General features: G+C 38.6%; 1 protein-coding gene across 3 annotated transcripts in view; it reads left to right on the top strand.

Moving 5' to 3' along the window:
• TENT4A (terminal nucleotidyltransferase 4A) overlaps window positions 1–12881 on the top strand; it is a 53212-nt gene that overhangs the window by 24389 nt on the left and 15942 nt on the right. For all 3 annotated transcript variants that reach the window (XM_088525854.1, XM_088525846.1, XM_088525838.1), the window contains exons 8-10: window positions 3451–3577; window positions 10903–11003; window positions 11232–11404. In XM_088525854.1, coding sequence (XP_088381980.1) covers window positions 3451–3577; window positions 10903–11003; window positions 11232–11404 — 401 coding nt within the window. The remainder of the gene's footprint in view (window positions 1–3450; window positions 3578–10902; window positions 11004–11231; window positions 11405–12881) is intronic.

The raw sequence follows: 12881 nt of genomic DNA, 5'->3' as shown, positions 1-12881 counted from the left end.
TCAGGGGAATGTGGTGAAGCAGTGTCGAGGGTCGTAATCTTCCAAGAGGTTCGTATATGTGGAGCTGGTCTTTCAGTGGGCTGTTAGAGAAGACTGCATTTTTTAGCTTCGAGCTGGAGAATTATTAAAGTTGCATTTTTGATAACTCAGAATTGGAATGATTTGGATCTTGGTTCAGTTTGGCAGCAAGAGTAGAGTAGATAAGTCATAGTTTAAGGCTTGCATCTTCATCTGTGTTGTCCTTTTCATTAGAAAGTGGTGGTGTTCTTCGTTCTGAATTTTTACAGACACTAACAGAAACCCAAAATGCCAGATTTCATAGAGCTGCTTTGAAAAGGAGCTTTTTAACTTGGAGGTCCATTTTTTTATATTATTATTTTTTGCTTTACATCTTGATATTTTCTAAGTACATCAATTTGAGGTGAACAGCAGCTTTTGGGAGTACCTATTCTGGCCTTAGTATCTGCCCAAGTGTATTCATCACAGCTTTTCAATACCTGCTGTTCATGATTGGAATATATGAATGTGTGCATGTCGGTATATAAAAACATTTATAGAAATAAAAAAATATATTGAGACTAGCAGCTGAAAGAGCTCCTAAATGCTGAATGTTGCAAAAGTTATTTATTGGGTAACAGCTTGAAATGAACAGATCTGCTTCTGTCCTTGTTCCCTGCCTTACCTTTACTCTTCCACACCCTACTTTTAAAATTACTTCAGGTTATTACTTCAGTAAGACTGCTTAACTGAGTGATAATACTGATAGCTACTCTTGGAAGTGTTAGGCATGCTCCTTCTGGAAGGAATTGCTTCTGCTGCAGTGAAAAGAGGGTTGAGTTATTTGGGAGGTTACTTGGTGATGCTGAGGGTTGAAGCCTTTAAGAATTTTTTTTGTTTTTGAGTGAAAGAACATGCTTTAACTGATCAGCCTGTAGAGTCTGACTGGGATGAATGAAATATGTGTAAAGGTGATCTGCTGATGAGTGACCCCTTAGAAGAAAACCTTTCTAAAATTCTGGACAACATATATGTGTACGTGATTATCTGGCTTCTTTAATATGTTGCTGTGTGAATTGAGTGTGGTCCTGCCTAATGCAGACTTGACTGGTGAAGTTCACAATAGCTTAGGCTCCATACTTGCTTTTTCAGCTGCAGTGCAAGTCAGTGCAGAGTGTAAAACTGAATAAGACTGTTGAGGCAGATGCCGTTATGAAGTAATTGGAGGTGCAGAACAATTCAATTCACACAACAGCTGGCTTAGGTTCCTGAACTGTGCTGTCTCTTATCAAATCTGCTTCAGTGAAGACTAATACACAACTTCGTTAGTGGTGTAAACTAAACTGCTTGAGTTTGCTGTAAATGGATTAGGGAAGGCTCATCACTTCTTAAGCTGGCAGTGGAGGTTGCACCCACTGTCAACAGGAGTGAGCAGAAGTCTTCATTTGGAGTAGGTCCTTGCAGGATGCATGTCAGCCTTGTATCAACAGTTGCCTTAGTACCAGATCAAACCAATGGGACTTGGTTGAACATATATTCTCAATTCCTGTTGTAGAAATCTAGTGGCAGGTACAGCTGCATGTGTTTGAACTCTTATATAATTTTTTGTTTTGTTTTGCTCCTCAGCTTACTCTCCTTTGCGTGTATCTTTAGCACTTTAAGTGGAAAGTAGCTTTGTCACAGGGCAGTTATGCACCTGGACAACCTGTGCTGATAGCATCTCACAGTGAAGATGCTATCTATCTCTAGTGGAATTTGCTTAATATTTTCATATTCAGCTTTCTTGGCCAGTGAAATACATTTGTGTCTGTTCAGCTGCCTTTGGACTAAGTAGGGTGGGAAGTTCAGTACCTGCTTTTCCTTTGAAGCTTTGAACTTAACTTCAGTCTGTTTCTTCCTCGTTTTACTTTTCGAGGCCAACAGTGGTCTCTGCTTCTACTTCAGGACAGAGTCTAACTGCAAATATTGCTTATAGAGGAAGGGAGGGACAGATTGCACTTTTCCAATTTTGAGTCTAGTAGCTGCAGTGGCTCCTGTAGGAATACCTTAAGAACTTGGTTACTTCAGGAAGCATTGAACCTATTTTAATTTGTTTTTGTTTTATTTGACCATGAACATTGCCAAAGAAATTCTGTGTTCCAAAAATGCCCATGGATTCCCAATCTCTTTTCGTTAATTTATGCTTTCCTGAAAAATGGCATTATGTTTGGAGAAACTTGAAAGACTAAAATGTGTTATCTAGTAGGAAAGCCAAGGCTGAGTGTGCCCCCCTCCCCTGAGATGGTAGATTTCAGGATGTTTGCCTACAACTGTGTTCTGGGCAAAAAATAGCTCAGCAGATAAAGGGTTCCCTAAGTCAACATTGGTCTAATTAGAGTCAAAGTAGTGACCTCCATCCTTTCTCTGTCTGTCTTCTAAGATATTTAATCCTGCGAAACCCTGATTTGTAAACTTACAATTAACATGTTCTATGGTTTGCCTATTTCCCATGGTCTTGTGGAATTTCAGGTAGAAAAGAAACAAACTTTTCTTGTAAGCAGCTTTCTACCCACTTGAGACCTAGTCTGTATTTCAGACGTGTTTTGAAGGAAGTTGGTTACTTCTTAATTGAAGTGGTGACAGTGAACAGTTGGTGTCTGGTGCCAAATATATTTACCAAAAAAAGCCCAAATGCTTGTTAGTTGCTGATGCTGGCAAGACCTTTCTAAGTGCTGAATGGAAGTCTGATGCCTGTACATTGTCACTAATGTGGAAGCTTTAGGATGTTAACTTCTTCAGTTCCTCATACCTGCTACTGAATTAGAAGTTCTGCTAGGCCTACAGTTCCTGTCTAAAGAGTGACAAAGTGCCACTAACTTAGCTTAAGTACAAGCTTTTGGAATCCTGTGAGATGGTCTTTTTTGATTATTTTTTTTTTAATTAAAACAAATATAATTGGTTTATTCTAGTAGGTAAATAATCCATATGAGGTGAGTTATTCATCTGTAGTACTGATAAGCTTAAATAGAGGTTGTTGTAAATGAAGGCCCTGTGGAGGTAATGTGGTTGCACAGAGGTAATTGAAAGCTGAATTCAGCCTACACAGACTCTACTGGTAAGTGTGATTTGATGCTTTAACATAAGCATGACAGGTTCTCTGTTAAAGAGATCGGCTAAAGCATACTTAGCTGTCTTTTTACATTCTGTTTCTTCCATGTGCTGATAGAATAGCATTTTCCAAGTACTAAACTGAATTCGTACTGTGAAGCCTGCTTCCAAAGGTTAGCTTGCTTTCTTTAGATAGGCACATTTAGCTGTGCCTGCCGTGAACAGAATGGGCTGACATCTTTGAATAATGAGAGCTGAGCGGTACTGTTAAGGCTTCGGAGCTTGCAGTATGAATATATTTCTGGGTACTGGTATTAAAACAAACAAACCAAAAAACCTGACCTGATGACTGTCACATTATTACAGGAAACGACGTTGGCAGAAGTTCTTACGGTGCCATGCAAGTGAAACAAGTTTTTGATTATGCCTACATTGTTCTTAGCCATGCAGTATCACCACTTGCAAGATCATATCCAAATAGAGATTCTGAGAGGTAATTAGTCCACTTTTTGAATATCCATTTGTCTATTTAATCTTGGATCTTGTCAATAAGAGAATAATTCTGTTTATTGTTTAACTGCAGCTGTATTGAATTAGCCCAGAGATTTAGGCTGGCCCAGTAAGAACCTAATACCTTTAGTGTGTGCAGACATGGGAGGCAGACTGATTAAAAAAAAAAAAACAGGAAGAGTCCAACGTAATATTCCGTTAGTGTAGAAGGGGGCCAGATGATGTATTGCTCTTTCCCCAAATGTTCTGCTTAAAATGCTTCAAAGGAAGGTCTTACTGCTTGGTATGATATATTTGTGCGTGGCAGTACAAAGAAATGATATGTGAATAAATATTTGCACTTAAAACCAGACAAAGCAAAGCTAGAAATTTGCTTAGTTCTTTCATGTGCTTCCATAAGATTTTTTTTTAAAAAAGGTTTTATTAGTAATTAAAACTGTTAGAAAAATCAGTTCAGTTTGGCCATAACTTTAGAAATGCCATTTAAAAGTTACCATACTTGTAGATACATGGGATTTTTGTTTCTTTGCTTTTTAACATAGTTCGAAGCTGTCTCGTACTTCTATGAAAGACAGTAAAAAGTGTTTTTTAAGCTGATGCTTTTATAAACCTTTTTCTTTGGAAAGGGAGAGGAAAGAAAATAAAGACTTATGGCATATGGTATATATGCTCCCTTATTTGCTATGTGCTTCTAATCCTCAGTACAAATTGGGCTAGACCAGAGGATGTGTCTGCATCTCCTAAGGACTTGCCTAGAATCCCAATGGTATTTTGAACTCCTCAGTTGGTTACAGGGAGGAGTGGCTGTAACAAGGTACACCTAGGTACAATTCCAAACCTTATTAAAACTTTTAATGCTTGATATTAATGTAACTGAAAGGAAAAAGTTCTGCTATAGTTTGTTTACCACAGAATGTATCCAATCTCTTTCACTTCTGGATTTAAAACTGACAGTGTCTATAAGTCTCTAGGTTTTCTGTGGTGTTAAATTTGCAAGATTGTGACTGCACATTTGACCATGACACGTAGGAAAAGTGATGTGTGAAGAGTAATACTCTGACATTTGAGCCCCTGCTGGTTTAATATAACTTAGAGGTGCATCTGTAAAATTTGTACTGGCTGAGTTTGTCATGTGCAAAATGAAATTTGTACTTCATTCTCATGTAAGTATGGATAGAACAACTTCGAAATTCCTTAAGTTTTACTTGTCTTCAATCTTGGCCCTCATTAACTTCCGAGCTGTGATGTTTCCAAAGAATATAGTTATTGTCTATACAGGAGACCTGTATTTATACTACACATTAAATAGTGTTTCTACTTGTAACTATTTAATGCAAGCCACAGATATGAGCACTTGTAGTTGATATGTACACTTCTGCTTGGACGCAGTCCTGTGCCACATCGTGTGCAGGGGAGTTGGACTAGATGATCCCTAGAGGTCCCTTCCAACCTTAAGCATTCTATGATTCTATGTTTACTTTATTTTGGGAAATGCTTGACTTTTGTCACAATTTTCCAAACCTGTGAAGTCTCAGCAGCAGCATTCAGTTGTGGTAGGTCTGACTTGTGTTTCCTCTACTTCTATGCCAGTGAAGACTATCTCAGAAGCAGTTGCATTTGTAACTTGCCATTGTGCTAGAGGGAACAGTGTTATAAGGTGAGCTGCGTTGCGCAAAGCCCTCTGTGCGATTTGTCTCACCCAGTACCAGCGTGTCAACAGCTGAGGCTCTGTAGGTGAACTATGTGCTGTTTGGGACCGTGTTTGTGGCAAATGCTCAGGAGCAGTCCACATTCTGTCCCAGTTTTTGGCTGAACATGATGTGCTTGGGCATTCCAGGTACATCTCGGATCCATCTGCCACAAATTTGGTGGTAGAGTGGTCCACGTATATAAACTTTTTTGGGTGGCCTGAACTAAAGGCTGAGCCACTCAGAAGCCCTTTCTCCTGATCTGTTTTTCCTTTTCTAGGCTTGTTACTGATAGGTTAAGCTATAAGGAGTGGGCTCCCTTTAGGAGCAGTAACTTGTTTTAGCTGTTTGATGTTCTGCTAGAAGACAGAATAAAGCCTGTGAGGAGCACTTGAAAGAGTAAGAACTTAGAAGAAGCTGAATTCCTCAGGCTGACTTTGTTCAGTTTTGTCAATTCAGACAAGCATGAAGATTTCACCCTTAAAATGGCTGGTAGATCTGAGTTCATATCAACTCTTTTCAAAGAAAAAAAGTTTTCAAATAAAGCTTTGCTACTTGTATAGTTATAATTAAAACCTGTTTTGCTGATGACCATTTCTGTAGCTTTCAAATCTTTCTTGGTATTCATAATCACTGCATGTTTCCAGGTGATCCTGGAACTCAAGTACAAGCCCTCTTCTACTTCTGGTAAGCCCCGTGTCAGAAAAAGTCGTTTTTTTGGTCCTTTAGCACAAACCTTACTCTTGTCCATGTTTTGTACCAATAAGACACACAGCATATTGTGGGCAGATCAAAGTCTATTTCTCCAGCTTCTTCATTTAAACATATAAGTAAAAGCTTTGAAAGTGTAATGGATCTTAAAAGTATCTTGTCTGGACTTCTCGGTTTACAATTGGGCTCCATCTTAAAGATCTTTTCCAGCTATAGCGATTCTATCCATGTTGATAAGGCACTTGGGGACATGGTTTAGCAGGCAAGGTGTTGAAGAGTTTATGGTTGGACTTGATCTTAAAGGTCTTTTCCAGCTGTAGCAAGTCTATGATTCTATGACTGTACTTAGTGGAAACAGTACTCAAATTGTGTACTTGGAGGTAATTACTGAAAACTACCTTTGCACTGTTTTATACATACTATGCCTTGCTCATCATCTTTCAAGAAGGTTTCAGGAGAAGTTGGCACTTCCAAAGATTTTATGGAAGCAAATGGATTCCTGTCATTTTGGAAAGAGAGTTTTCTTTGTCAGGAAGGTGAAAGAAGAGACTGGCCATTCATTTTCAGCTTGTATACCTCATACGTGAGATCAGTTTGGGAGCTGTGACTTTTAACCAGGATGATTGAAAATCACAGGATGTTTCCAGTATTTGAGGTCACTAGGATTCAGGGCCACAGGGTCTGACTATAAAGTAGTTATGAACAGGCCATATTCTGCATAGACTCAGTCACAGAATGTGCTTTGGGTGATTTTGTTCATACCCTGGGCAGAAAAATGTCTGTGCCATTCCTAAACTAGCTGTCTAAACAAAGCCTGGGTGTAAGGAGTGATATTCTAAAGTTGCAGTGACTGTCTTTACCATTGTATTCTGATGAAGTTTTCTGTGGTTTAATGAGGAATAGAAGTTATACAATAAACTTTCATTTGTTGATTCGTTTTCTTTGATACTAGTCAACTAGCTGTTGTGGAGGTTGACAATGATAATATATTAAGGTGTAATTTCATATTACACCTTGTATAACTTAACTAGCCATGGGCTGCTGGAGAGAGACTTCCCTCCTCATCAGTTTACCCGTTCTGCACTCTTGCATTGGATCTGATTTACTGCTGCTGCAGTCAGAAGGTGAGTGAGATAAACTTTGTATTCTGAGAGAAAATTTAGCAATCCACCCTTTGGGCTGTCGTGTCAATAAGCTGATCCAGCTTGTATTGTGGCTGCAGAATGGGCAGATGAAAGGTAAGAGAAGCAATAGGAACTGCTCAGGAGTTCCTATAGTAGGAACTGCTTCAGGAGCAGTGGGACCTACTGGAAAAGATGCAGTGGTATGACACCACTTAGCAGCTCTAAGTTCCACTGTTTTGGGTACAAGTGCATCCTTGGCTTAAGTGTGTCTGTAGCCCAGGATGTTGGCTTACTGAGTACTGTCATGTCGTGTGGTTACGAGTATGTGCTCATACAGGCTAGAGTTCAGAGTGTGAGGAAACCTTCACCTGGCTTTACTACTGCTTGTCTGGGATTATAATTTATAGCTGATAACTTTCCAAGCAGCGATAGTCTTCACCATGTGTGAAGTGATCTACCCCTCCTGTGCTAGGAAGCTGCCTGGTCTTAGTGCACAGGTCACCTAACTGCCAGCATGTCTGTATGTTAGGTTAGGTTGTCCGTGAGCAGCCAAAATAGTCTTGGGAGCTCTGGGAGCTATTAAAGGAAATGAGTAATTTACGTGGTAGCTCCTCTGACCCAGGAATTAGAAATACATGCAGTCCTACGTCTCATTCACAACTTGAACAGTGGGTGACTCCCTAGAATGCATGGTGTACCTTGGGAGGTATCAGCAACACCAGTTTTTCTTAAACAAAAGATATGTCTAGTAAAAAGTTCTAGACTTATCCTCAAACAGACCCTTCTTAAATGTACTTTAATCAGGTTTAGATTATATGTTCCTTTAAACACCAAGGAGGTACTTCATAACTTTGGCTAAGGTCTCCTTACATTATTTTATTTTATTTTACCCTTTTTTTTTCTTTTTTTTTCCTTGCTTTTGCAGTTTCTCATGTGGAGTTTGACTGGACTTTTAGATATTTGATTTCACTGAATTGCATGTCAGCAATTTGATCCTGTTAAGGGTATTTTCAAGGTGCGTCTGCATCTTAATTGTGCTGTAATGACAATGTCTCTGTGACCTGAGGGCTTGCAAATTAATAGGTGGGCAGAAAAACTGTGTGGTATGTTAAACTGGAGCTTCTAAACTTTTATCATGAAATAGTTGTTAGGAGCCTGGGTTATGCAAGTAGCTTATTTCTGTTTTTACTGTATTATTTCCAGAGAAAAATCTCTAAGTGGGCCACCTTTCATAGGAGAGCTATCTAATTTTATTAACCACATAACTTGGTATTTTTCCACTTCTTACAATTGACTTTAGAAGATTGCTAGGAATGTCTCATATGCAGAACTCCTGGCCTTGCCAAAGAAAAAAAGCAGTAGAATCCCCTAGTACTAGTGGCCAGGCAGATCAACAGTTACTCTTTGTTCCTAAGCATTTGAAGGCTGAAAGCACTGAAGTATAAGCACAATTTCAAAAAAAAATTTGAGAAGTCTACTGACCCTAAGGTTATGTTTGAATCCCATACATGAAACATCTGTTTTTTTCCCAGAGCAGTGTCTGGGTTGGTCACACTTGCTTCTCCTTTCCTCTGCCCTGCTGTTTAAGTATTATGGTAGTCCAGATGTAATCACCTTTCAAAATCTGATGTCTCATAGTGACTTTTAAATTTTGGTGGGTAAGTAATAAATCTTCCACTCTACAACCACCAAAAAAGCACAGTTTGGAGCTTTAATCTCCTCTGTGAACAGAGCTGGTAAGAGAAGATTCCTGGGTTCTGCATGCTATCATATGCTACCATAATTGCTGATGTGGCAATAGAATTGTTGCTTACACCGTTTTTTATACCAGTCTTCCAGGACAATAAAAATGCCATCTTAGGTCTTTCATTTTCTTTCTGGTATATGAAGGCATGGCAAAGCTTCAGACATGACAAGCTAACTGTCTCCTGAAGAGTTTCTCATTCATTTGTTCCTTTTCTAATTCTAAGACCACTGCTGATAATAGTTGTAGAATCTATAGGTCATCCTGGAATAAAAGCTTGTGTCTCTTTGAAGGCTTGTTGGAGTGAAACGTCCACCTCCTGGATTTCCTTTTCTCCCAGAGCTAAAGAGCCAGTGTTTTTATGTTTGAATTCCATGCTGGCAGTTCCTGGAAACTGCAACTTCAGGGCCACATTCCTGCAGTCTTTCAGTCTTGTCTTCCTTCTGCTTTCAAATATTTCTTTTTTGAGTTCAAGAAGCTGGAATCGCAGAGTGTTTAAAAACAGTGCTACATCATGGGCTAGTGCACTGACAAAATGCTATCCTCTTTTATTCTGTTCCTTTTTCTAATGCTCTATTTAGCTTTTGAGTCTTGCTTTTCAAAGAAATTACTATTATAACACAGGCCATTACCATCTGAATGGTGATAATTACTTCAAAGCCTGTAATTATTCATGTGCTATTTTAGATTGTGTTTTCCAGCATGTATCACTTCATTTATCTATATTAAGTAATAAAATGGTGGATGCCAGTATGGCAGATGCCCATGAGGTCCTTGCGCACCCACTGGATTCCTAACTTACGCATTAGGTGATATCATTTGGTCCAATATGTGCTTAGATGCTGGGCAGCTTTCTCAGTACTAACACAGTGATGTGTCTTTAAAGTTGAAAGTCTAAACATTGAGTACATGGCACTTGATGTTGCAATGAAGTAGGAATCCCTAACCTAGTAGGAGAATCACTGCTCCTTTTTAAAGTCTTACTAGGAAATTATTGGATAGTTTGAAGCGTTTTGACTACAGATGTCATCCCTTCCCATTGAACACACAAAACTAAATGCCAGTAAAGGTATGTTGCACCTTTATGATGTGAAATAAGCTTATTTAGAACTATTGAGAGCTTTCAAAGCTGAAATACAATTGCCTTTCTCCCAACGTGGTAATTTTCCACGGTCCATTTTCACGCAGTAGTCAGTCATTCTTAAATATTGATCATTGAGTAAATAGTAAGAATTTCAACAAAAAGATCCTGATAAAAGAAAAGGCCAAAAGATAAACTCTCAAACAGCTCCTGCTCAAGAGGGCCCTCAATGCAAGTGGCTGAATATTGAGAGGCTATTTTGTAAACCACTGCTCTGCACTTAATGTATTACATTAGTCACTGTTCAACAGGACAAGGTGGGCTTTTTAACTCAGCCATTCGCCCTGATGAGTCGTCTTAAGTTTTAGCTCGTTCTGGTTTTGGAGCCAGTCTGTTTCTCGTTTCTCTTACCTCACGATCCATGGTACTTCCTTTATAACCGCAGGGATCTTAAACCTTTTAACTTCTCTTATAAATCTATAAGAAAGGACCAGAGAATATCTGTCTTCAGCAGGAGGAGGAATTGGGGGTCTAGGATATTAACATGTTCAGTGCATCCTGTAGCTGTTGTAATTCAGATTTTGTAAAAACATTTATTTTTGTATGGAGAAATGCAAGAACCTGTGAAGTGCTGTATTAGGTGCATTAGCATCTGTATGTGCGTTCTTAATAGCTAAGATGCATGATTTAGAAATACAGAAAAAAAAGTTTTATTAATGTGTCACTGTTTGCATATTAGTATGGCAGAAGGTAAGTAATGCACTAATTTTAAAAAGCATGACTCTTCAGTGGCCCAAATGCTGCTATAAGCAAGTGAAAGATCAGAAACATGCTTGGTTGTGAATAACTTGCTTTGATTTAACTGTAATTTGATCTCTTTTTGAAATGTTTGCAAATATGTAACTGAATGGCTTTGTTTAACAATCACGTTTTTTTTTTTTTTTTTTTTTTTTTTTTTAGCACGTTAGGTAGAATCATCAAAGTGACCCAAGAGGTGATTGACTACAGAGCCTGGATTAAAAAGAAGTGGGGGAACAAAATTAATTTATCACCTGAACTTGGTATGTTCTTGGAGCAATTGAAAAAAATCTGTGCTTTGAAAAAAAATGGTTCAAATATGTAGGCAAAACTTAAAGCAATTTATTGCTTTCTAACCTAAAACTAGTTTTCTGTATTAAGCCTATTTTTTCACTTTGTTTGCTAGTTAAACTGAAGTTGTTTTTAGACTGCAAGATTGATATGTTTACGCTCTCTGCTCTTAAAATGATCCTCGTGTCCTTTGTTAACAGATAACAGGTTGAAAATAAGAGACCAGATTGCTCCGTACAATGGAGGACAGCAACCGAACAGAGACTCGGAGGCAGCTTACAACCAGCGCCTGGCTCTGTCGCTGGCCAGCACCCAGCAGTTATCCTCTGGGTCATCTGCCTCTTCAGTGTCATCGCTCTCCAGCAGTGACATTGTAAGCTTTTTCTTTGAATGGGTTAAAATGCTCCAAAGAAGCGGATTTCTACCATGCCCATCCAAGCCTCAGAACAAAAATAGCAGCCCTAAATGTAATGGCTGTCACTAAGCTTCCACGGCAAATGAGTAACTTCTGCTCAGAAAATTATTTAAATTTTAAAAACACTTTTTCATTGGATGAAAATTAATTCCGTCCTAAGCCTTTGGTACCTTTAGTGGTGATGCTTAGACACAATAACCTACAAACCTCCAACTCAAAAGTGACTAATAAAACCAATTAGTAGAGTAGAAATATCTATTCATAAATACTTCCTCTATCAGGCAAAATCTTTTATCAAATTTCACTCCTCTTTTCCTGCATCTAAAATTGATCATAAGCATCATAACCTGTTGTGAAGGTGAATAAAACTCCTTGTTTTCAAATGAGGAATCAGTTCATGTTTGAATGCCTGGAGACCCTCGTAGGTAAAGTCTTGCTTTTGGCTTACAGTTTGAAAGTGTAGTCTGTAACCTCCTGAGAGAGAGGGCACTAATCCCTAGTTGTGTTTTCAGACACAGCTTCTGTAGGCATCTTGCTTTGATGTTGTTTTAAATCAACGCAGAGTTGGGCAGTGTAGATTATAAAGCACAAATTTACGTTACTTGGTGTGACATGCTCATTTTAATCTTGAGGCCACCTGTGCTGTAAGTGCAGATAGTGAGTGGAACAAGATGTAATACCCAGTTGGGCTACAATACTGAGCAACACTGGGTCATACCAAGAGATGTCTACGTAGTTGTTTCTTGACTGCTTTCAAAAGTTGGTCTAAAAAGGAAATAAAATTTGGAGATTGTATTTAGTAAAAAGTGAAATAATTGTAGGCAAATGTTGGAGGGACAAATGGTTTCATTATATACATTTTACTCTTCTTTCTGTCCCTCCTTAACACTGATGGATATTCTTGTTGAATTTTCCTCTTACTGCATCTTCAGTGAATATACTTTATATGCTTTAGTACATGCTTTAGTGTTGCAGCCATCTGGCTAGTGGAAAAAAAAGCACAGCATGATGCTTGCTGGTGATACTAGACATGTCCTTGTTTGGAATGTGTCAGCAAGGTGGGTATTGCTGTTAGATTGAGTTTTATGAGAAATGCAAATGTCAGCTTAATATGCACTCCAAAAATAAAAAGTAATGGGACCTCTCCTTAGTTCCCTATTTGCTTAACACAGAAAGATGAAAGTTTGTGATCTGATCTTTGTCTGACACGCCTAATGTCAAAAAATAATATTAAAAGTGGGAAGGAATTTCTCAGCAAGAAAGACAGCAAGCAATTTCTCTGCATCCACAAAGTAAATGAAAGTGCTACCATTTAGTGCAAAATAAAGCCTTTAGGTAAAATAATGCCCCTGTATTTGTGGCAGGCCCTAGTCTAAGCCCTGTTCATTCATTGACACTATATCCTTAATAGAGAGGCAGCACGTTACCTTACTTG

Source organism: Tinamus guttatus, unplaced genomic scaffold (genome assembly GCF_059628265.1).
Source record: "Tinamus guttatus ecotype Peru unplaced genomic scaffold, ASM5962826v1 Tinamus_guttatus_pri_ptg000025l, whole genome shotgun sequence".
In the NCBI taxonomy this organism is placed as follows: Eukaryota; Metazoa; Chordata; class Aves; order Tinamiformes; family Tinamidae; genus Tinamus; species Tinamus guttatus.
The sequence above is the reverse complement of the archived record's forward strand: the minus strand, read 5'-3'. Positions and strand labels throughout refer to the sequence as shown.